At 50.6% G+C, this 25,278-nt stretch overlaps 1 protein-coding gene across 1 annotated transcript in view; it reads left to right on the top strand.

The window, feature by feature from the left end:
• Positions 1-25,278, top strand: part of SLC22A23 (solute carrier family 22 member 23) — a 137,974-nt gene that overhangs the window by 21,964 nt on the left and 90,732 nt on the right. Inside the window, exons 2-3 of the mRNA XM_087820709.1 lie at positions 13,329-13,432; positions 18,731-18,885. Of these exons, the coding sequence (XP_087676835.1) occupies positions 13,329-13,432; positions 18,731-18,885 (259 nt within the window). The remainder of the gene's footprint in view (positions 1-13,328; positions 13,433-18,730; positions 18,886-25,278) is intronic.

The following is a 25,278-nucleotide window of genomic DNA, read 5'->3' as shown; positions in this document are numbered from 1 at the left end:
CTTTTGTTATGACTGACCTTTGCATATAATTTCCTGAGTATTTGATATCTGTCCATCTGTTGCTAATTAGCCCTTATAATTTGTTGTGAAGACAGAGAAAATAGTTATTTTTATTTTCTCTGATCAAAGGTAGAAAAACTTTTTTGCTTACTTAGACCACCCTTTGATATTCATGGGCTCAAATGCCAGAATTATCACGTGTTACAATTTGCATTGTGATCATATATTAGGTCATGAAGGCAAACAAAATATACGCGGTAACATCTCTCATTCTGCAACCCAAAAATAGGCCTTGTGAAGTATGCATCGGGGGAGCTGGTTTCCCAGGTCAAGTAGGTTTGGGAGTGACACGTGCAGGATTCCTGACACCCGCTGACACAGTAAGGGCTCCTGAAAACCCTGTTTTCAGTGATGTTATCGTGGTGGCTGGACCATTGGGCCCTTGTGAGATGAACACCTCTTGCTGCCCTTCCAGTCTGCTGCCCAGAGAACAAGCTTCAGCTGCTGAGGTGGAAGTGAGTGTGTCTTAAAGGTGCAGCCACACAGCACACAGTCCAGTGGAAGGGTTTTGTTTGGACCATTGATTTTACCTTGTCTTCTGCTTGTGTGCCTTAGAGAGAGGAGAGAGTGGGGAATGCGGAGTGGGGGGCTTGCTTGTCCTGTGAAAAGCTCCCTGCGGTCCACTCCGTTGCATCAGTGGCTAACGCAAGCACTGCTTTGGACTGTCTGTGAAGTGTACCTCTTCAGGGCACGCCTTAGTCTGGGATGGAATTCAGGGGTCCTGGCTCAGCTGAGCAGACCTGATTGCAGTTAGCATGTAGCAGTAGGACAGGCAGACAGCTGCTTCCATGCTCCTTAAGGGGCTCCCGCACCCCCCGGCTCCTGAGTGCTGTAAATCCAGATCCGTCCCAGCAGGAGGAGGTCCTCTCTGAGCTGGTCATCTGAGGGTGCCACCCATGAAGTCCTGTGTCACCCTGTCAACCCAGAGGGCGGGCGGGCAGCTCAGCAAAGCTGGAGGACATGTTGGAAGACACTCCTAAAGACCCCAACTGGGCATGAGAGGGTCTCTGCCCTCCCGCCTCCCTCCTTGCTGAGGTTGACTGTCTGGTAGGCTCTCCACGCCCATTTGTCACACACCTGGCCACGCCTGTGTGGGCCCCTGGAGTCTGTCCAGGAGGAGTGGTTCACAGCAGTGAGCAGTGCTTCTCAGGGAGATGGTTCTGGCTTTGGTTTAAGGATACTTTTGAGTTGTATTTGAGGAAATACCTTGGCGAGCTGTCCGTCAGCTAGCACACTCCCATGCCAGCGGCACCCGGAGTGGTCGGTGAGGGCCCTTCCCTTGCTCACCGCTCACCGCCTGGGGCTCGCCGCCCCTCCTGCCCGGCCCGTGGCCTGTGCCTGCCCCCTCGTGCTCTCTGCTGAGGCAGACCGCACAGTCACCCTCTGTTGTCACACTGCTGGTTAGGCACCGTGTTTTTAGGAGGTCAGTAGTTCAAGAAGAAAATATAAAGACCCCTTTGGGTATAGGAGTGTTGTTGGCTTTTGAGAAGCCACCTGCTGCTTTTCCTTTGGGCCAGGGAAATCGTATATTGAGGGACGAGTGTGGGGCATCTGGGAGGCGGTGCCCGGCTGCTCCCCTGTGCTGATGGAGGGCACAGCGAAGGGCACCTCGTCCTGTGCTCTGGGGAAGGGTGGGAGGTGTGGAGAACCCCGCGTGGAGCTGCCTGCTCCCTCGGGTGCCTCCCACGGCAAGTGCAGCAGCGGGGCACCTCTGTACCCGCCTCTCCCGTCTCTGTTCCGGGGCTGGCTGTGCAGACGGGATGTACAGCTGGCTGAAGGCCCCTTCGTTAGCATCAGCTAGGGATAAGTCTCCATGAATAGCGCAGACTCTCAATGTCAGAACCCTTTTGAAAGCAGTTTTGTGATTCTCACAGTCAAATGTTACTTAACAACAGCCCCCAAGGAGCTGCCTAAATGACGGATGGATTAACGAGCCATGGTCGCCTCTGCCAGTTACCGCTCAGGGCACACACTACTCGTTCCTTTGGACTCAAAACAAACCTATGCTGTTGGTTTTGTGACTCCTGTATCAGAGCTGTTACCACTGAGGCCCCAAGAGGTGGAATAACTTACCCTGGGTCACAGGGCCACCAAGGGAAAACTCCCAAGCGTCGAAACTCAGTCCATCCGAGTCGGAATCTGCACTCTCACCATGAGGCCAGTTGCCCCAGGGGAGGCCCTGGACTCCATGCCTCCGCCAGGCTCTCCTTACCTGTGATGTTCTTCCTCAGGGGGACAGCAAACGACAGCCCAGCCCAAGCGCAGTGAAGACAAAGACCAGGCCTAAAAGGTTTGGCTCAATGAGTGGAACGTTGGCCTGCGGACTGAAGGGTCCCAGGTTCGATTCCGGCCAAGGGCGTGTGCCTCGGTCGCACGCTCGACCCTGTGCGCGGGAGGCAGCCAGTCCATGTGTCGCTCCCACATCGATGTCTCTCTCTCTCTCTTTCCCCTCCACTCTCTCTGAAAAGCAGTGGAAAAAGTCCTCAGGTGAGGATTAAAAAGAAAAAAAGAGACAGACTAGATGGGTAAAAGTTCACAAAACTGTGCTGCGCTTTTGTTGTTAATCCCTACCCGAGGATATTTTTTCCACTGATTTTTTAGAGAGAGAGAGACATTGATCGGTTGCCTCCCGCACGTGCCCCGGCCAGGGCTGGAGATCAAGCCCACAGCTGAGTGCGTGCCCCTGACCGGAATCCAACCCGGGACCCTTCAGTCCAAGGGCCAGCCCACTAACCACTGGGCCACACCGGCCAGGGCCATGCTGCCCTCTGGCTAGACGTTTGCTGAGTTCGGTAACCTTGGGACACACTGTGGGCCAGGTGCAGCCTGTGGCGCTGTGCCCCTTTGCTACAGCAGGCGGGTGCCACTGTCTTCAGGAAACAGGTCATCAGTTAGACTCGCAGTTGTGCGGCTCCCTGTCTGAGACGACAAGGCGGGCGACACCCTCGCTTTTACTTCATATCATTCTTGTCCTTTCAAGATGGTTAGACCGGTTGAAACAGGAGGAAACTGGTTTGGCGTCTCAGCTATTCTGATTCATAAATTATAAAAGGAATGACTGGCAGGAAGCCTGAGTTGTTCTCAATTAAAAGGTTGGGTTAATGAAAAAAAAAAAAATCGTAAGGGTTTTGGACTAGAATGAAGGCAGACAGAATGACCATGAGGTTAGGAATTGGAGGTTCACCTTATTGTCTTGCTCAGCAGTGACTGACTAGTGAGGCTTTTGGAGAAAGCCACATGTCCCTGTGCATTGGGGTGACCTGTGGGGAAATGGGATTCTCCGCGGAAGCTGGGGTAGAGCAACTGTCACCCAGGAGACGGCTCAGCCCACTCCTGGCTCAGTGGCAAGCTGGGTTAGTTTGAGTGTCACTTCACCAATCTGGGCTTTGGGTTCCTCATTTTTAAAATTAGGAGGTTGACCTTGACTTTTCCCAGCATTTCTGTACTAAAATTCTATGAAGAATAAGATACCGTGATATTTTTTAAAGCTATCATTTATTAAATACCCGCTCTTCACAGGCATTTTGAAAGTTACTTTGGTTACCTAACCATGAAATAACAGTGAAGCCTGCCCTAATTCTGTAACTGTGCCTCCATGTATACCAAGTGTATCAAAGACCTGGCGAGACAAATGCTATAACCTGTAACAATTTAACATAAACTTGAGAAGTGTTTCTATTTGCATGAACTAGGGCTGCTTCTGTGAATTTATTGGGGGAAAGAACATGAGTTTTAATCAGACCTGGATTTATAATCTTCTACTTTAAGCCATCTGATCTTGGTCTAGTTGCTTCACCTCTCTCAGCCTCAGTTTCTTCACCTGCAAAATGGACACACCTGTGTCAGAGGCCTGTTGTGATCGCTGGATGAGAGAGCTTAGTCAAAACAGCTATCACAGTGCCTAGACTATGGTAGGTACTTAACAAATCTTAGTTTCCTTTCTTCTTAGAACAGCGCCTAATTTATATTATAGATTTGTTCTATTAAGAGAGAAATTTAAATAAATTTCTCTATACTCAATATTGTTGGCTTTTATAATAAAAATAAAATTATCTTTCTCTGGGGGAAAATTACTAATAGTGGAAAGTTTGGTGGAAACAAAAACTATATTGCCTATATACATTTTGTATAATAATTATGTATTAATTACTTGAATTAAATTATAGTCAGAGAACAAAGGATTAGGAAGATGCTCAGCACAGTGAACACAGCAGACACAAAGAGCATCTGACTCCTGGGAGTAACAGTGTCTGCTTGACGCTCTGCCTCTGCATCTCCTCATTCAGATGTGAGCTTAGAGACCAGGCACATAGAAATAAGGCATGGTCCCTTTCTTGAGGAACACAGTCTAGTGCCAGGGTTGGGAACCTTCCTATGAAGGGCCAAACAGTAAACATTTCTGCTTCTCAGGCCATGTGATCTGCGTTGTAACCACTCAACTCTGGAGAAGCAGTTGTGGTGCATAAGCAGTCAGGGACGAGACGAAATGAACAGTGTGGCTGTTTCAATAAAACTTTATTTACAAACAGGGGACAGGGCCCTAGTTGGCCTGCAGGCTGTAGTTTGCTAACCTCTGAGCTAGTGAAAGAAAGACTTGTAAAAGGCTAGCAATTATAATATACTGTGATAAAAAGTCTGGGTGTTTATCATGAGTGCAGGACGCCATAGAAGTACAGAGAAGCCTCACTTGACCAGCCTAGAAGGAAGAGACCCCTCACCTGAGTTTATTAAATTGGGTAGAAATATAGGACTGTACTTATTTGAATCTTTGTAATTTTGTACCTCTTTCCCTTTTCACTTAATTGCATGCTTACAAAGGTAATATATGCTTACTGAAAGAAAAAATGCAAGAAAGTCTGCCCTACTCCTATCCCTAGGTTATATACAATGCTAAATAATTTTGGTTGAAATGAGCTTTATCCTTTGAATAGGCGCTGATTCAGAAAAACCCGTGGGGGAGGTGTGGACACTGGCGGGCACTTGGCATGGCTGGCTCGTGCAGAGGTTGGCAAGCAGAAGGGCAGGCATGTGGATGGGGGTTGACAGATGAAAGGGATGACTCAGGTCCTAAAGGGAGCGTAACAGGGCGGCGTTAATTCAGGGTCACAGCCTGCCGGGCAGTGCGAAGGGACTGAGGCACTTCTACGAGTGAAAGGTTTTTCTCCTGCCTCCATTCTCCCAGGACTGACCATGCCTGGGTGATCGTTAATCCATCCCTTCCCAAGGATGTCCCGATCCTGCTGTCAGAGGTCCCGATCCTGCTGTCAGAGTTCCCCACACTTGGCTCCTTCCCAGAATGAGTGTGGCCATTTTACACGTCGTGATACAGTCCAGCTTTGCTCTTGCACCTTTTATACCAAAAGGATATCCTGTCAGCACATGAAACGACCCTTTAATCTCTCGTGTGAGCGGCCTCCCAGTGACTTAATACACCTTAGTGTGCGCGAGGCCTGTCTTGATTTCACTTAGGGCGGCCGTGGTTCCTCTGTTACATGCTTAGGGCTGTGGGGTGGCTTTTTTCCCCTTTTTTTCCTGGTTTTGCAACAGGCCTCTTTAATTTATAGGGCTTACTTTTAATTTCCCTTTTTAGAGGTCGTTGTTGAAGGCCATGAGTAAAAGATGAATTGCAGAATTTGGAGCGACTGGCCAAGGCTTTGGCTGCAGGAGGGCACCCCCTGCTTGCTCGGCCTCTGCTGCTGGGGAGCGCGCCTGCCCGGTGCCCCGGGGAAGTGGGGGGAAGCGCTGCCTCCCCGTCTGCTCTCCCAGAGGTACCCCGCCTGGGCCCCGGGCCTGGTCAGTGGCGCTTTTTCTGTTTCCCTGTTAAGCTGTCTTTGAATGAGGCCTCCTGTCTGTAGCCCTTTAAAAAACATGCTCGAATTCCAGGGCGGAGGCGCGAGAGGCAGCGGCGGCGAGAGCCGTCACCGGGAGGAGAAAACGAGCCGCAGGCCACTGGGCGAGGGTCAGAACGCACCCAGAATACTGCATCGGCCCCAAGGGCCGCGCGGAGGTCAGGAAATGCAACCAGCTCCCGGCCGCGGCCGCGGCTCCGGCTGGGCGCGGGCTTCGTGCCCACGCGGGACGCAGGGCCCCCGCCCGCCCCGCGTGCCCGCCCGCCCCGCGTGCCCGCCCGCGGTGGATTTGGGCGCAGCCCTTTTCCTCAGTGTGCCATGTTTGGTTTTTTGGCACTAAGTTGGGGAGAAAAGTTGAGCAATATGAGCAGCAATTAACGAAAAACAGAAACAAAACTAAAAATTTTTTAATGCTCCCGCCGTTCCCCAAGGGCGCTCGCGCCCCGGAAGCCGGGGGACGCCGGCCCAACTGGCGTTGTGTTGGCTGCTGTTGAGAGCGAATCTCCTACAATGGAAGGATGAGCTTAGGGGCAAGAAGCAGCCAGTGATTTTCAAAACAAGTAGCAGAGCTTAAATTTTGATACAGTCTTTTAAGAAGAAAAAAAATCGTGTATTGCTAGATGAAAATACATACTGAAAAACAGGCACATCGGCGCTCAAACGTTGAGAAGCTGGTGGTGCCCGCTGTGCCCATCAGTGGGCTGGGCGGCTCCCTCTGCGCCCCCCTCCGCGCGCCCCGGCGGCCTCTCCCTCTGCGCCCCCCCCCCCCCCCCCCCCCCCGCGGCCTCCTGCGCGCCCGCGGCTGCCGTGGGCGAGCTCAGGGCCGCGCCTGCTGCAAAACCGTGGTTCGCTAGAGGCTGCTGAAGGGCAGCTTTGGGGGAAAAGGGGCTGCAGGAAGCTGACCTATATTTCTCTAAATTTCTACAACTCATCCAGGAGTTTTGCTTTATTAAGCTTGAAGTTTTAAGGGGTATTGTACCCCTTTGCGGTGCTGAGCAGAAGTGTGTCCTCTTCGCCCCCGTTCTTGGGCTTGTTAACGTCTCAGAGGGCGGTGACCCCTCCCGGTTTCCCCTGCAGAGAGCTCATGTGGGGATCTCCACCACCGAAGATGAAACTCCGGGACGTTTTCCTTTTCGTTCCCTAAAAGCGCTGTTTGCTGCAGGCAGTGTGCGTGACCGCGAGGGACGCGGCCGGGAGGCCCGTGCGCTCCAAGGCGCTCTCCAAACGAGCTTCCCCTGGGCGCGGGTTCTTACCTTGCGCTGCAGGGCGGATCCCTGAAAAGGTGGTTATTTGTTATTTTTTATGATTTTTGTCTTAGCCCTGGCCAACATCACTGCCTCCTGTGCCACCAGGGGAGTTTCATCATATTTATCTGTATTTTTTTCTCACATAAGGTTTATAGGTGAATTGTAGAAAATTTGGGAAAGTCGAAAGTATAAAGCTGGAAATAAGACTGTCTTCATTCAACCCTCCGGAGGCCACTTGGGATGTTCTGGAGAGTTGTCCCCGGTTTCCCCCGAGTGGGTGAGCGTTAGCCTCAGCCCTTGGTTCTCGAAGCAGACGTTTAATGTACTGTGGGATTGTTGCACATTTAGGCAAGGCCCCGTGCTTTCCTCATGAGTTACAGCCCTCCAGCCTCAGGGCGCGGCACCTCCGCGGGCGCCTGGCTTCCTGGGGAGAAGGTCGGGCAGGGCCTGCGCTGGGGTGAAGCGCCCCGCTGGGGTGAAGGCGCCCCCGCTGGGGTGAAGGCGCCCCCGCTGGGGTGAAGGCGCCCCGCTGGGGTGAAGGCGCCCCCGCTGGGGTGAAGCGCCCCCGTTGGGGTGAAGGCGCCCCGCTGGGGTGAAGGCGCCCCCGTTGGGGTGAAGCGCCCCGCTGGGGTGAAGCGCCCCCGTTGGGGTGAAGGCGCCCCGCTGGGGTGAAGGCGCCCCGCTGGGGTGAAGCGCCCCGGAGCCCCGTCCTGCGGGCGCTGCCGCTCCCGGAAACCGCGCCGCGCCTCGCTCTGCGCGCGGACCGCGCCTGTTTCTCCTTAATGGTTGGGAAATTAAAAAAAAAATTTTTTTTGAAAATAGAATATTCAGTTTTGATTTTCATTAGTAGAATGGAGGATTTCTCAGCCATTTATATTTTGTTAATTGCCTAGGTCCTTATTTCTAGTTGGAATATTAGTCTACATTGTTACTAGGTACTTATTAAATGTGAAAGGTACTAACCCTTGTAACCTACCTGGCAGCTGTGCTGGCTACTGTTGAAGCGACTCTTCCCTCCGCCCTCCTAGGCCCTGTGGCTGGGCCCTGAGGGTTAGTCTGAGGTAGGCCAGGTGAGGGAGGAAGCTGGCGCCTTCTCCGGGGCAGGAGCCTGCACATCGGAGCTGCTCCCTGGCCAGTGACTCAGAGGGGTGGCCAGAGCTTGGGTTTATTTAGCATCTTAACAAAAGAACAGCACATCTGTAGGGAAGCAACAAGAGGAAGGAAAAGGGGTTTGGGCTTTGAGGGGCAGCCGACGTGGGAAGGTACATACGTGAGGGAAATAAGGTCGCTGCAGTCAGACTGGCCTGCAGACCCATCTCAGGCCTGACTTCTGTCCCGTGGCCACGGGAGTCCCCCAGGAGCGCGAGGCCGGGCACCAGCACTTCTCAGAAGTGTCTGCTGTCAGGTAAGCAAAGCTTTGGGAAGGCTTCGGTCTGCCCCTGTTGATTCTAATTTGCCTCCAGTTCAAAGTCATCCTTAGGCCACAGTGGCATCTTTTGGAGTGGCACATCCTGGTCCCCTTAAAAGTATTTTGCAATTTTGGGTCTTTATAATTTTGGGTCTTTATATATTTTTGATGCATGGAATTTTTAAATCATTAATATGGATAATAATTAAGCAGTCTCAGTTAAACTGTTGTAAAACCTGTTGGCACTTCCATAGGTGGTTTTCTCACCTTAGTTTTACCCTGAGGGATTCCAGCTCCACTTCAGAATTGAATCAGTCACGTTCCCTTGCAAGGGTTTTATACTCTTTCGTTTGTTCTCTGTTTTCACGTTCTTGTTTTTAAAAACCTTTGTCAGAGTATCCACTCTTGCTGAAACTAAGAGTGTTTCCTTATTTCCCATTTATTTTCCATCTTCATTAGAAATTTTACTAGTTTCCTTGATGACTATTTCTTTACTCTGGCAAGTCAAGCAATTAGATTATTCCTTTGAAAGTCATATAATTATTTTTTTTTAGCATATCCTTAAAATATATAGGTAGAGAAAAACCTACCAGATTTTCTGTAACCTCTGCCTTTTTTTATTTTGTAATGGAATATGTGCAACTACAATTGAGAGCACTTTTAGGGTAAATTTTCTCACTATTTAGTCTTGGCTCACAAGCACCACACGGCCTCCCCGTAGACTAGCCCTGGTCTTGGAACAGAGGCACAGAAAGCAAGCCCACGATTATGAAAGGGGCGACGGCTTGACCGCCTCTATGATCTTGTCAGAACAACCGATGAGGTGTTACCTGCCTAATTCAAGGATTGTTTTCAGTGTTCTGCAGGGAATGGACTAGAGGAAGGCTGGAGTAAATGCATGGAGGCTCCTATATTACTTCAGGAAGGGAGGATGATGATGTCCAGTTCTGCAAACCCCGTAAAGGAAATTTAATCAGGGGATAGGGCCCAATTTGCAGATAACAGAAACCACACTAAGTGTTGAAGGAGCTAGCGATTAAACATAGGGAAATAGTGCTCACTAACCTGTAGGAGCAGCTGAAGGCTGGGCCTCTGGAAGTTTTCTTAGGACAGCTCCCTAGACCAGCCTGCCCAGGGCACTGAGTCACAGTCAGGAGGCTGGGGAATCTGGGACCACTGTTTGACCTCTGGCTCCAAGGTCACACCTTAGCCACCTCCGGACCGAGTCCTCCAACCAGATGTGGCTGGGAGAATGGATGTCCCGCTTACTCCCTGCTTCACACGCTTCCGAATTCCAGTCATCCCAAAAATTAGAACTAGGTTGTGCACTGAAAGTTATTTTGGGTATACAGCTGATTGGCAGAACCTAAATCACATTTGAAACCTTAGCTTTAAGGGAGTCTGGAAGTGTTTGGGGTTTTTTAAGCCTCTCGGCCCCATACCTGGAGGATGGTGAGTGAACCCCTGCCCTGCTCCCGTGAAGCAGGCTGTCCTGGTGGAGATGCATGGGGGAGGGGTGCTGGAGTGTGTGAAAGGGAGAGCCCCTGGAAGTGGTGACTGATGGTGTAGGGGGGAGAAGAGGGAGCTGACAAGGGTAATGTCGGGGACCCACCCTGTTGCGTTAAGTCCTGGTTTTGCATGTTTCAGACTTTTTATTGTCCGTAGCCTTCGCTGTGAAATGATCAGTGGCGACAGTGGAGCAAACCCATTTTGAGAACGAGTGATCCGAAAGCTTCCTCATACTGCTGAGATTCCTTTGAAGATAATATGTCGGAATATACTTCCTTTTCCCAGTACATTTCTGTAGGCACAGAAGTAGACGTCAAGCATGCGATGTTGTCTCAGTGGTGCCACCAGCCCCCAGGTTGTGGAATGTGCCTGGGAGGGCCCTGCAGCCTTAAGGGTGGTGTGACGGGCAGAGCCCCAGGCATGAGGGGCCTTCTGGGGGAACCTGCTGGGCCTGGAGTTGGTTTGCTTGTTGACTCAGAGATGCCATCTGCCCCTGAGCCTGACCGAGGGGTTGTGCACCAGGCGCTGCCTGGTCCTGGGTCCTGGCCCCTGGCCCCTCCCAAGGCTGAGCAAAGGTGCCTGAGAGCTCTTCGACCTGCTTTCTTTTCATACTGGCTGTGGAAGTGGTCCCGTCTCTCTCGACCATTTCAGTTTCCACTTGAGTGTTGTCCATCAATCGAGGTTCATTGAGGAGGTCACTGAATGTTTGATTTGGTAGCAACTAAATTGGCTCTTGGCTGCCCAAGGGCAGCCAGATAGAGTTATTACTCAGGTGACTGAGTTCACTACAGTATTGGCAATTCCCCCACCCTCTGGATGCTTTTATAAAATCTCTGGTCTTCTGGCATCTAATATAAGCATGATGTGCTCCTTTGTATCTATCACTTATCCTCAAGTAAACTCATCAGCAGGAAGTCTGGGTGGAGACCTGTGCGTGGTGCTCTGCCACAGAGCCAGCAGCTGGTGTCAGCAGCAACCTGGGGCCAGGTATGCCCCTCTCCTGCTAAGAATGTGTCAGGCTGAGGCACAGGCAGGTGTGATGTGATTGGACGATGATTACAGGTGTCCTAGCACCTCCTCTCCCAGGTTAGCCAGCTGTCCTATGGGTGTAGCTCTTACTGTGGGAGTCGATGATGCGGGCAGGTTCCTGGGCTGCGCAGTGAGGGGAGAAAGCAGTGCAGATGGCCTCAGTGTGTAAACCCAGCTGGGAAGTAGACTACACACACTGTTGGTTAGGATGCTATAACTCACAGTGTAGGCACAGCCTGCGTTCCCCAGGCGAGAGATCGCTTGCACCTTGGAAAGTGTTTGTTATTAAAAATCTCTTTTTTCCTAGAAACAATCTATACATGAATATTGGTTTTCCAAGTTTGCCGTCAAAGACCTACTGAACTCATAATCTAGTTTCACAATCCTGCATTTGCAGTACAAAACAGTAGCCAGTGCTGCTGTGCAGGGTCTGTCCAGTGTCTGGCTGCAATCTGCTCCTGACCCAGGGCAGAACAGCAGAGCTCAGTCAGGCTCCAGAATGGCAGGGCCGGGCCCCTAGCAGTGATCAGACCTCTGCAGGGGTCAGAATCACCTGGAAGCCCATCAAAGTTAATCTGCATTAAAGTTAAGCTGCATTAAAGTTAAGCTGCTAAAGTTAAGCTGCATCTACCACTTATTTCACTCTGGAAGCTCTCAGGGGCCTGGGGTGGGGCTCAAGAATTCATGCTTCTGACACATTCCCAGGTGCTGCTTATGTTTCTGGTCCCTGGATCACCTTTGAGGACCACTGGGACAAACACAGGATGAAGTTGCCCTTCTAAAAATCTCCTGTACTTTGATTCCTAATGATAAGATCCTAGCACCAGCAGTGCCCCCACTCCCCAGACATGAGAAAACCTAGAGGCAACACAGCCAGCCCTGCCCCGTTGGCAAGGGGTCCATGCCTGCACTCCCTTTCCTCCTAAGCCATAGGTAGAGGAGTTAGCCGCTCTCCCAAGGTCTCTGGAAAGTTGACCATGCCTCGGGGGCACCAGTGAGCAAGTATGTGTCCCAAGGAGTCCAGGCAAAACCTGACAGGCAGCTGCCTTCCTGCCCTGTCTGGGCCAGATGCCCTCCCTTCTCCTTGAGTCTGATGCCGAAGTCAGCTTTCCTCAAAGCCCGTGGAAGCCGAGACCCACAGCTGAGGGGCTCGGCTTTCCAGAAACTGACCTGAGCTTGCCACATCCTTAAGGGTCCCCTACATTATGCTCTGGGTTTCAAGATGGACAGGGGGGAGATGTGGAAGAAGGCGGAGCTAAGATCCAGCCTCAGCCCAGCCACCCCCTGAATCCTGTTTCTGCTTCCAGGTGCCTGTTCTGACAGTCCCCCTCCCTCACCCCCCTGCCTCTCCAGCTTCCTTCTCCACGCCCCCTCTCCACTGGCCTGGGGTGACTAATGCTCCCCAGGGCTGGGGGTGGCGCGGATGGGGACTGCATCCTCCGGGTGCCCCCAGCAGAGACTCTGTTTGCCCCTTGAGCCCAGACTTCACTCTTTGTGGGTCGACGGCTGTGTCCTCACAGGTGCTCCCCTGGGACACATGTCACTTCAAGGTAATAAACGGGCTTCTCTCCTGCATCTGCAAAAGGAGAGAAAAATCAGAGGGTGATTTTATTTGTTTATAAATTATGAAACTTAATTGCAAAAATAGTCTAAATGTTGTACCGAGAAGGACCGGCTTTCCCTGCGCGTGGAGCAGAGAGCTTTGCGGTGCACTGTGGGAAATGCAGGGACATCCCAGGGAAACAATACAGAGACTTAAAGGTGGTATTTCAACACTTGTTATTAACCAACTTTATTGTTAAGACTACTTATGAAGTTTGTGAACTTTGGGGCAATGGAAACACAAAGATTGCTTTTAATTTCCTCCTGTCATTCTGCTACCTGGCTTCTGGTCTGCTGGGCAGCTCACGGGGGCTGGTGGCCAGGAGCCCCAGCCCCTTGGCCGCCCCCTGCCCCTTGCGTGGCCTTCCCCAGGTAGCAGGGGCAGGCGGAACACACATCTCAGGTTTCATGGGGGTGCTCCCTGCAGACTTTTGTTATCTGCGTCCGACTAAAACGGTTGTTGCTGGATTGTCAAAAACATTGAAGAGGCTCTTAAAGGTACAGGAGACGTGGTGCTGTAAGTGGCGCATGGTCCTCACCGCAGTACTGTTTTGCCCTGTGATTGACGATGACTGGCCCCTGTGCATGCTCTCTCTGATCTGTTTTCTGTTTGCCCCTCTCTAGTGGGATCTTGTGTGTGATAATGCCTGGAAGGTCCATATCGCTAAGTTCTCCTTACTGGTTGGATTAATCTTTGGCTACCTAATAACTGGATGCATTGCGGACTGGTGAGTACCCACATGCCCACATGCGAACCTTGGGAGGCCACTGCGAGACTGCTGGCTAAAGAGGAGTGGTCAGTGTTAGCTGCTGTCACTGAGTCTTTTCTCTGCCCCAGTGTTGGTGCAAGAACAGAAGGCTGAAGCCGTCACCTGGAGAGTTCAGAATTAAAAGAATTGGCCAGTGCCCGTAACAGACCCTTGTGAAGGGAGACTTTGAATTCATTGCAATTCTCTAGCACTAGAATTTAGTGAAACCAGCCAGCAGCCTGTAGCCTGCAGCCGTCTCTCCCACTGACAGTCAGTGTTCAGATAGGAAGAGCCTGAGGATGTATGTTCAGGGCTTTCTGGGCTGAGCCTTGAGGGGTTGGATGTACAAGAGGCATCCAGAGATGGGGAGGAGGACCTAGTGAATTTAACAGGGGGCACCTCAAAATGTCCCGCAGGTTTTAGAGAGGGTTAGGCCCTGAAGTTGGCTTGGCCAGGAGATGCCTCTGTAGGGTCCATGGGGAGCTGGGCCTGCACTCGGGTAACAGATAGGCATTGGGGGCAGAGGTGGCCGTGACCAGGTGAGGACGGGTATGCTTCATCTGGGTGGGCGAGGACGCCCGAGGGTCTGGAGCAGAGTGCCTGGTTCAGAACGAAGTGATGAGGTGGGAGGGGGATGGGAGCAGATACGGGAATGGTAATAACAGCACCAGTGCAGCTGACAGTTACTGACTGATTACTGTTGCTGGGTATTTCCAGACATGAAAATATTCCATTCTCACAGCACCCTGTTAGGTAGATACTATTATCACCTCTGTCTTATCGTGGAAAACCAGAAGCACAGAAGTTTAAGTAAAATCCCCCAGTTCACTCAGCTTTCCAGTTGGAGAGCCAGGGTTTGGGACCAAGCCCCATAGCTCAGGGTCACAAGGGTGCCACCACACTTCCATCTCAGGCTTTCTGTGGTCACGGGCAGGCACGTTGGCAGCGACACGTCCGAGCAGGGAGGCAGCTGCCCGCTGTTGACAAGGCTTTTAAGTAACATGACTGCTCCTGGAGACAGGCGGGGCTAGCTGTCCCCTCAACCTTCTTCTATCTTTAAAGGCACTTTTTTGTGTGAATAAGGACATCTTGGACCCAGTGACACACTAAGGACCAGGAATGATAGGCTGCTTAGCTGAGAAAGCTGGCCAAGGCGGGAGCCTGGGGCACAGAGCGGCAGGTGGAGCCCGGAGGCTTTCAGACACCACTTTCAAGTGTTGCAAATTTCTTTTCAAAAGCTAGTGACTATTTGGGAGTTCCTGGCACTAACGCGTGATTTCCTGTATGTCCAGAATTCACTTAGTCATCATTTGTAAATGTTTCTTGAGGACACGTTCCCGAGGGACAGTAACAGAGAAGCTGTGAATGGCCTCTGGAAAGCTGGGCGAAGGCCCCCTGGGGGGCTGGCCGGTGGGACAATTGCAGGGTGTTGTTTTTTAACCAAATACTTGAGCTTAAAGGTTTTAGAGTAAACGGTACTGATCTAAAAGATACTCTAATCTCAATATTTTCACCATAAGGGCTTTTGTTTCCCAGAAATCAGCATTGAGGTAGGTTAGGAAGATACATTCATATAATTCACATCATTTCCTTCTAAAGAGGCGCAGTTTGACTCCAGTGCTAGTTTCCTCATTCAGGGAATTTGTAGGGAAAGCAGATATGGGCTTGTGTAAATATCAGTCTGTGAGGGGTTTAAATTGTGTAGCAGTTGTTTTGTGAGTTCTTCTTACACACACATGCTGTTTGTCCTCCCTGATCACACACCAGGCCTAGGGACAGGATGTGGAATACTTTGGGGTCCTCTTTCTGGAGTAACCAGCCCAAGTTTCAGACCCCTCCTTTGCAGTTGCTTTGCTGAGGCTGTGGGGGTGGTGTGGGTGCCCGGGGTAGGGGCGGGGGGCTCTGCGCTGTGGCTGTCTGAAAATTTGAGTGGGCCTCGCTGCAGTTGCAGAGTTTGGTGTTCCCCCCCGGAGGATATTAACTTTTGGCACAGAGCTCCCCGAGAGCCTCACTGAAAAGGAAACGGACACATTTAGTGGGAACTGCAAACTCACAGCTGCTGGCCCGAGTCCGGCGTGTGGGGAAGTTGTGGAGCCGGGGTGAGCTCTCTAAGGCTGCAGTCAGCACATGATAAATGTTAGGTTGTGTGCTCTATCCCTTAGGAAGGTACTGTTTTCCGCACACATTTTGTTTGAGGACATACATTCTGTGCTGAGGGAACAGCCCTGGCAGTGGCTCTGCAGGATGACCTCACCCCTCCCTGGCTGGTTGATTTGCTAGATGGTCACATTCCTCACCCCAGGGACCCTGCACCCCCTTTTTGGGCTGCACCAGAGGACCTCTTGACCTCTAGCGTCTGACCCAGCCTGGCAGGTAGGTGGGGGGCTAGAGGGGGAACACCTGGAGGTCTGAGGGACAGAGGAGAGTGAGGTGGGGCATTTTATTTCCCAGTTTAGTCTCGGCAGGGTTGCCAGGGCTGCCTGCCTCCCTCCCTCAGGGGATTTCACACACAGCCTCTCTCTCTGAGTCCCATGGCCATCTTCCTCCAAGCTCCTGCTGTGGGTATTCCCGGGATTTCCCTCACACTCACCCACCCTTCTGCAAATAACCCCTTTATTAAAACCCCCTCAGATTACTTCCTTTGAGCAGGACATCAGCTTCCCGCTGAGACCCTGCGGCACTTCTCTAGGCCGCTGTGACCACTGCACGTGTTCTGCAGCTTAAATAAACTAACTTGCTGTTCTGCAGTCCACACTGGCTCAGTCGGTGCCGCAGGGCTGCACTGCTTCCTGGGGGCTCTAGGAGAGAACCCAGATCCTCGCCTTTTCCAGCTTCTGGAGGCTGCACATATTCCTTGGCTCATGGCCCCTCTTCCAGCCTCAGAACCAGTGAAGGCCAGTCAGATACTCCCCACACCGCCAGCTCTCCAGTTCCCTGCAGCCAGGAGAGGTTGTCCATTTGCTAGATCAGACCCACCTGGATAATCGCCCATTGCGCAAGGTCCTTTACCTTAATCGCATCTGCAGAGCCCCTTTGCCACGAAAGGTAACATGTTCGCAGGTTCTGACATTAGGATGTGGACACCCATGAGGGCCTTGTTGGGCCCCCCAGAGCCTCACGGATACAGCCTTCCCCTCACTAACGGGGCTCTGCTCTGCGGGAGCCAGTCCACACAGAAACTCAGGGCTGTGACTACCTTTGTTTACCATATGCTGAATCACCTGCACTTCCTACCCTGACAGCAGCCCTGTAGGTTAGCACTGACCGGACAAGCGGGGGGCCTTTCTCGTGGCCATGCACGTGGTTTATAAGCCGTGGGCATGGACTCAAGACCAAGTGCTCTGACGTGAAGACCACGTTTGCCCACAGTTCCTAGCAGTAATGTTTACTCACTGATTTTAGCAATCACCTGGGAGGAGAGAATTAGAATAATTTCTACAAGTGAAAAGAAAATCGAGGCTCTTTTCTAAAATGTCAGGACAGGGCACACCAGGCTGGGTGGGCGTCAGGGATGCCGGCCTGCAGGACGGGGCCGTGAGGGCTGCAGCACTGAGCTGCCTGCTCGTGCAGGCCCTGTGCTCATGACCACCAGCTCTTCAGGGTTCAATGTGCTATGAAGTAGGACGGTCACCCCATTTTACAGATGGATACCCCCGTTCAGGGACACAAATGGAAATGAAAATTGATGTTAGATTTTGCCTTCCTTCAGGCCAATTGAGATATATTTTAAATTTATTTCTATAAATGTGCCTGGTGTGGACAGAACTACCTGCAGCCTTTTCTGATAAGGCCAGGACCCTAGCACCAGCCCTGGGAGGAGATGGTCAAAACCTCCGACAGGACGATTGACTTACGCCGGCATCGGTCCCATAGCTTGGCCTCATTTCACTAAACTGAGTTCACTATGGGGAATGTTAGAAGCCTAAAAAGTTCAGAATGAAATTGTGTCCTGTAGCCCCCCCCCCCCGAGTTTTCTGGAAATTACATTCATCTCCATAGAGCACAGCCGTGTGCTACTAAGATTCTCTCACAGCCTTGCTGGGAGTAAGTTCCATTCCGCAAAGCTCGCTGGTTGACGTGCACAGCCCAGGAGCTTCAGAGTATTTGCAAAGTTGTACAGAAGTCGCCACTCCCAGCGTAAATATGTCCACCAGCTGGAAGGAAGTCTCAGTATCTACGTTCACTCCCTGTCAGCCAGCAATCTACTTTCTGTTCCTATTTGCCTTTCCTGGGCATTTCACTTTTATGTACATACCTTATTACATGTATGTCCAGGTGAGATCAAGGCATTCAGCTGCCCTCTGGGTGTTTGGGCTGCCAGGCCTGGATTGCCTTCCTTTGACAAATAGAGTTTCTCTCCAGTTCTCTGTGAGCTGTTCTAGTTCAAGCTGGTTGGGTTATAGTAATTGGTGAAGGAAAATCTGGGAGGTTATGAAGGGAGGAGTAGAGAACCAGTTACTTTCCAACCCCGGGGACCCCCCTCCGACCTCTCAGCCACAGCTAGAAGCAGCCACACCTAGCGTTAGCCCATCTCCCAGGCTCTGATATCTGCCTGCCGAGTCTGTGGGCTGCCTTTTCCAGAGACCGAGGCCTGGGCTCCTTCCAACCCCTTGCTGCCTGGTGGGCTTCACATTCAGGTTCACACCCATTATTTAAACTTCCAACTATCTTAGTTTAGTCTCAGTTCAGTTTAAAAATGACTTCTCATCATATAGTTGAAAGAGACTGGCAGCTGGCTTGGCCCTGGCTCTGGTGGGCTGTGTGTGGTGCCAGGTGCCTGGCTAGTTACCAGCCCTGACCAAGGCCAAGCCCCTGACTAGTTACCAGCCCTGACCAAGGCCAAGCCCCTGACTAGTTACCAGCCCTGACCAAGGAGATGAAGCTGCTTCATTCACCGTCTGTGCTGACTTTGGAGCCAGTTAAAAGGTCAGGGGTTTCTCAAGATATGCTGGGCGTGTCAAGGTTTACTTTTGGGGAGTTGTTATTGATTTTGTTATCCTCCTATATACTCAGAAATAGACTTTCAAACAGGAATTGGGTTCCTATGTCAGTTCTATTATGCAGTAGCTGTTTAATCTGTGCCCCTTTATCGACAAAACGAGGGGGTCGGGCTGAATTTCGCCTGAGGGCCCCTCTATTCCTGGGTTCACCAGAGTGGGCATGGTGAGTGGGACAGCCCCGTCCTCACCCAGCGTCTGCTGAGCACCTGCTGGGTGCTGGGTTGGGCAGCATTGCCGCCCTGTGGCAACCCCCCTAACGCTTCCTTTCCATGCACAGGGTTGGCCGGCGGCCGGTGCTCCTCTGCTCCATCGTCTTCATTCTGATCTTCGGCCTGACCGTGGCCCTGTCTGTGAATGTGACCATGTTCAGCACACTCAGGTTCTTCGAAGGATTCTGCCTGGCTGGGATAATCCTCACTTTGTATGCGTTAAGTAAGTAGGAGCCTTCACACCCGTCCTGAAGAAACCGGAGGCAGCGTTGCTGCCCCGGGGGCTCTGGGAAGGGATGGGATGCCCATGTTTTGGAAGCACAAGCTCGAGTGGACTGAGCTCGTGTGAAAACACTTTCTTGGGAAATGTCATCCAACACCCTGTCTGTCCTGTGTGATGACAACCCTCTGAGGACGTGGAAGGTGGTGTAGCTGCTTGGAGAAGCAGGGACCAGCCCACAGCTGATGTGGGGGGCTTTTGCTTTCCCCAAGCATTTTCTGTTAGTGTCCTGTGCACTCCACGTCCAGCTTATAACTAGGCGTCCCTGTGCTGGGTTCTGGAAAAGCATACCCGCTGCTGCTACCCTTTGTACTGGTCTCTGTTTTGATGGACTCTAAGAGTTTTTCTTCCAGCCCTGGCCAGGCAGTGCAGTTGGTTGGAGTGTCGTCCTGATACAGCAAGGTTGCAGGTTTGATCCCGGGTCAGGGTGCATACAGGAAGCAACCAGTGAAGCAGTGATAAGTGGAACAACGAATGTTTCTCTCCCTTTCCCCTTTTCTCTCTCTCTCTTAGAAAAAAATAGATAAAAAGAGTTTTTTTAATTTTTTCTCTGTAAGGCTATGCAGAGTCCACAGCATCCACAGTCCCGTGTGCCCAGATGTGGCCGTAAGTGGCCTGGACTTGAACCCATGCATTGGTACTGGAAGAGTGAGTGGCAGTATTTGTTAGTATCTGCTCTTTGTAGGGTGAGGAAAAGTATCCTCCATGAATCCGTCGTGTCTGTCGGTTGTGTCTCCCCCTCCCGGTCTGGTCATGTTTCACTTCTCTGTAGTTGGTGTTTTCTAGAACACAGCCCCAAACCCATAAGAAGGAGGCAGGTTTTAGGCATGAATGTTTTCACTTATGCTCCAGTTTTATGCCTTCTAGTCACCTGGTGGAAAGAATGTTAGGAATAAAGAAGAATTGATTTATAGGGCGTTTTGTTGTTTTCTTTCCCTCTGTCAACATGGGTAGGAGTCAGTTATAGATTAAGTAGCAATTTCCAGGGAGGTCAAATAAGAATAGTTCTGCTTCTCTTAAGTTTTCTTATTAAAAACTTGATAACACTTCTAGGTATCCTGAATATTTGTTCCCCTGTTATCTAGAATATAAATATAGTCAGTTTGTAGCATAGTGTTAGAGCCACAAAGAGAAAGGCCACGGCCTACCCCCTGAACCACAGTCCACAGTTCTGTCGTCCTCCCAGCACTGAACTGGTTCCAGCTCATTTGCATTTATTTTGCACCCCTTGCTTCTGAGGGGGGTTCTCTAGGAGTGTGTGTGTTCAAGGTCAGTGGGTTAAGGTCATGGCTGCTTGGAGGTTTTGCTGCTTTGAACAGCCACACGAGTGTGGGGCTTGCACGTTTCCAGGTAAATGCCTGTGCTGTCCTCTGGCCCCACCCGCCCACTGGTCTGTGGGAGGGCAGCTTCCCCACCCTTTTTCCAGGGAAGACCCCAGGCCCTGCTTTCAGACACCCACTTGCCCTGCATCTGTGCAGGTGTGATGTGCTCTTCTCTCCAGGTGGCCGTCTTTGTGAGGCCCCTGATTCTTGCAGGAGGACGTCGATCCAGGGCTTCCCCGGGATGGCCACTAAAATAGCTGCACTTGAGGAACTTAGCAGAGAGTGTGACCTCAGCCCCACCACCCGAGTACTCATCGGACTTGGTGCAGAGAATGCTAATGGCAAATTGCCTTCAAACAAAGATGACATACCGGTTTTATCTTGCATGCCAACTGCTCATGATTGGTTGAGGCTGCCAGGGAGCTCAGAGAGGACCTCAGCTGGAAGGAACACCTGATACATTAGCCGTGTCTGCCTGGGATTAGGAGGGAGGGTGGGGAAGGGCTGCCTGGAGCTGACACTCACCCTCTGCACAGATCCTCCTGAGCGGAGCCAGATCGGGAGAGGACCCCCAGACTGCATCCTGTCAGCCTCACGCAGAATCATCTTACTGACTGATGTGATATCAGGCCATTGGCTCTGTGAAACCTGTTGGCTTATTTACCATAACAATGAAGTTAAGGGTTTTTTTTTCAGGAGATTACATAGTGAGCTCTTTGTGGTAGGAAGTTCTCTTTCATCTCAGAACCATACAGAGAATGTGCTCACCCAGGAGGCTGCTATGCTTTTATCCCTAGGCACAGGATCATGTAACCCAGGTATCTGCAAACATTTTTCCTGTAAAAGGCAGGTAGTAACTATTTTAGGCTTTGCACGTCTCTGTTACAACTACTTAACTCTGCTATTGTACCATGAACGCAGCCACAATAACGTGAATGATTAGGTGTCGCTGTGTTCCAATAAAACTTTATTTGCAGAAGCAGGTAGTGGGCTGGATTTGACCAGCAGGCTCTAGTATTTCAGCAGCTGATGTGAGTTCGCCTCTCTCTGTTGACTCCTAGGTAGCTTAGAAAGCCTGGAGTCTGGTCCCGCAGGTGTATGGCCTGACGAGTTGAGCTTCAAATTAGGGCGCTCTCCTAATTTCATTGGAACTCTCCTACTTTAATTTCCCCCTTGTCCCCGTCTTCTGTTTCTATCATATAATTGTTATTTGATTGTGTGTATTTGTATAAGCAACCTTAAATTTTTCTGAAATAAAGCCGGGCATAAATAAATAGTTATGATCTCTTAGATTGGAATTACATGAGACATCATGACAAATACCACTGGAATGAAAAACTCCAAGTATTAAGCAGTGGCCTACTGTCTGAGCTAATATAGTGTCTGGTATAGCAAAATTAAAATAAAGCGAAGGACATAAGTGATTACTTAGAGCTCATTGAGATTATAGTTAAATAATGTAAATAAGGGGCCATAGATTGAGAGATATCAGAAGAGCGAAGCTTGGCGGGAGAGGACACCCAGCTGTGAGGCAGGCGGGACTGCGGAGGATGCTGCCGATGGGCTGGGGCGGGCGCCTCTGTCAGTCCTGGATCGAGACATGGCTGCTGACAGAAGTTAAGGGACAAGCTCCTGGGCAATAGGGCAGATGACTGAGTTTCCAAATCTGTGTGCTTGCCAGCAGTTTTCACAAGAATAGTCTGTGTGCTTAGTTAATGCTTAAGAATTTGTTTTGTTTAAAGGAAATTCTCATCATCTCCATTACTCGGTTGAAGTATTTCTTGACTCTAAGGAAAAGTTTAAAACTTGTGGGCACTGATCGTTTGGGAGATACGTTTTTAATGGTCTGGACTTTTTCTACCCCCAGCGTGGTAGGTTTCCACCTCACCTAATGTGTGTGCTGGAAAGGCCAGCACGTTCTCAGGGAGGTGGATGCCATTCGTTTTCAGTCCTGCAGGCTTGGCAGTCAGGAGGGGAAAGTGATGATTTTTGCAGAGTTCATTTCTTATGTCGCCGGCCTGTGGGTGGACTCTGCGTTCTGAGAAATGCTGCTGACTTGGGAAAGTTTTGTGCTTTATATGCAAGGCTGCTTGAGGTTTTTTCATGCTTTGGGATTTTTCTAAGGTACATTCCAGTTAAATACTCTCCCTTAAACTTTTGTTTCCTTCAAGTCAACACAGGGACATGGTTGCACAGTTAGGACATAAAGCAGAGATTATTGGCAGCTTCCCCAGGAATCTTTACAGGGGAGCTGAGTGTGCGCTGGCAGGAGAGGATGGGGAACCGAGAGGGTGTGTGCAGGGCTGTGGTCTGTTTCCTGCCTGCCTCTGGCTCCGAGCTGATTCAGTGCCCTTGGGCTACATCAGTAGCCTATTGTATCTCTTTACTGCTGAACCACACAAAAAACGGGTAGAAAATCTTAGCTGGGCCAGGGACAGGGAACTACAGACCAAGGAAAGAATTGACCACATTTCCTTGTTTATGAAAACGAAGTCTTATCAAGACTGAAGACAGAGCCACATTTCAGTGCAGGCAGACGTGCCTGTGATGGTGTGAATTCAGATCATAACATTGGAGACAGGGTAACAGCATAGTTTGAGATGTGTCTTTCTCCAACAGAGGCCAATGGGGGATCATTGCTTTTTAATTTGATTTGATGTTGGATGTACTAAGTCCTGTGGGAGAGAAATATTTTTTAAAATATAAATACTTTTTCATTTCATTTGATCTTGGTCTTCCCCTTCTCCACCGTTAACATGCCCCCCCCCCCAGTTTGAAACAATGAGCATTGCTTTTGGCTGTCAGAGACTGTACCAGTTACTATGAGCAAATGAACAGCTTTTTTGGCCTAATAACAAGACACTACCTTAAAGTTTCATGTTCTCATTACAGTGACCCTCCCTCTGCCCAGATAGCTTAAATAATTGGATGAATTTTGTACATAATCAAGGAGTGACCATAAATTTCACAGGTGACTAAGTAACTGATTACTTTACAAAATTCAAAGCCAAGTCTTAGCTGGTAAATAGACTCAGGAAACTCTGGAGTTTGCTCTGGGTGGGGCAACGCTCTTTCTCACATTGCACGCATAGTTTCAGACTCTCACGTGTGGTTGAGTAATTTCTAATGTGCTGGGGTGAGGTGACTTTTTCTCCCTGTTGCATATATTTCTATAATCTGATGTTCTCCTGAACTAATATTCCTCAGGACATATTTTATTCTACATGATTATTTAAGCATCAGAGCTGTGCTGTACATTTTTAAAAAATCAGCTGAACCAGGTGGCTGCATGTGTGAGTTGCTGAGCTGTGGGCTGAATGAAGCGGAGACTGCTGGGCTGTGGAGCCAGCGGAATGGAGATCGCCACTGTCAGATATATGGGGCTTGAACTGCCTTGTGTTTCACATCTTCCATGGAGCAAATATTTGCATGTATCTGGGTGAGGGGGGAGCGTCAGGAATGCGTGCTGGGTTACCATCACCTGTAGGTCTCTGTTCCCCACCCTTCGCCTCCCCAGCTTCCAACACCTGGGCCTTCCCAGTGGCAGCAAGCCCTGCAGCCCTAACCCTGTTCTTCCTGTGGGACTGACTCTGTGGGCAGAGCTTTTCCACCAGGGAAATGAGTCACGGTTTTCCAGATGCCTTTAACAAATGATTTTATATATTTTTAAAAGGTTTCAGAAGAATTTCAGTTTCACCCAGGTCCCGACCGGGAGGGCCAGGGAGTCAGCGCGATTGAGGCTTCGTCGGTCTTTTTGTTCTCTGGAAGGATGTTGGTAACCCTGCAGACAGGCTGTGAAAAGCAGAGGAGTAAGTGTATCAGCAAAAATGTGCTGAAGCATTTGTCCCTCCACCCCATCTTCCCTGCCACACCTCTGGGGAGTCACAGCGCCTGGTAGCTGCCGTGGTGACTGATGGCAGAACTCCTGGTTGGCGAGTGTTAGGCCACAGGACAGAGTGTGGCCTCCCCAGGGCAGTGCTGATCGCTGGCTGCGACTGGAGGACTGTGTCATCCAGGAGGTAGCCAGAAAATGCCACCGAGGACTAATGTTTCTCAAAGTTGTACCGCCCTTCAAGTAAAAATTATTGAACCTCTCTCTACTCCTACTTAGTTTTAGCCCAAACTTGGGCTAATGGCAAGACTTTCCTTTGAAAAAGTTGAGCTGCGTGTATGTCTTGTAAGAGCTTGTGAGGCTGCATGTAAAAATGGAGAGTTGAGGCAGAGGAAGAGGCGGTGGCTGGGTGGCGTCCTCAGGACCATACACCCACGGTTCTTTTGTCCAGAAGTTACGGCAAGGGAGCCTGTATACACATATTGCCTAAATGGACACGTGAGCTTCTGAGTGCACATTTCGCTGGACGTTTTGAATTCATTGAAGATAGTCCTGTCTCAACATCAGAGGGGAAAACAGCAAATATGTAGCTGTTGGGCATTTGGACGCCTTTTCTACACAGTGGAGGACGTTGTTAACGCGGAGCATGTCCCTCGGGGCGTGGCTTCTCCCGGGCTGGGATTGCAGTGGTGCATGGGTGCTTCATTGGAGACAGGGCTGTTCCCACACTGAAAGGGAAGGCGGAAAGATCTGGAAGCCCGGGTATCCTGGCAGTGGTGTGAGCTCGCAGTGGACTGACTGTGTCTGTCAAACTATTTTATCTCTGAGCTCCTGCCTCCCCCTCCGTAAAGCTGGGGGCATGGGTTTCCAGACTGTGTACTGTGGAGCTGTGGGATCCCTTTCTAGCACCATTTGTGGGGGAAAATGGATAGAAAACAAAAACAAATGGATTCTATGTGACAATATTTAATACTGCTGTAGAAACAAAATAACAAAACGGAAAACCACTGGTCTCCTTGTACCTTCCAGTTTTGGATTCTGTGGCTTTTGAAGTCTAAGCTCAGCAGGATGCCTCCTTCAGTGTTGAACATTTCATGGCTCTGGGAAGGGGGGCACGAAAGCAGGGGTGCTGGCCCCCAAATGCTGTCCTCACACCCACACTGAGAGTCTTTGCTTTCTGTG

Source organism: Miniopterus natalensis, chromosome 9 (assembly GCF_054644295.1).
Source record: "Miniopterus natalensis isolate mMinNat1 chromosome 9, mMinNat1.hap1, whole genome shotgun sequence".
Lineage (NCBI taxonomy): Eukaryota > Metazoa > Chordata > Mammalia > Chiroptera > Miniopteridae > Miniopterus > Miniopterus natalensis.
Note: the sequence above shows the minus strand (reverse complement) of the source record. Positions and strands in the feature narration are given on the sequence as shown.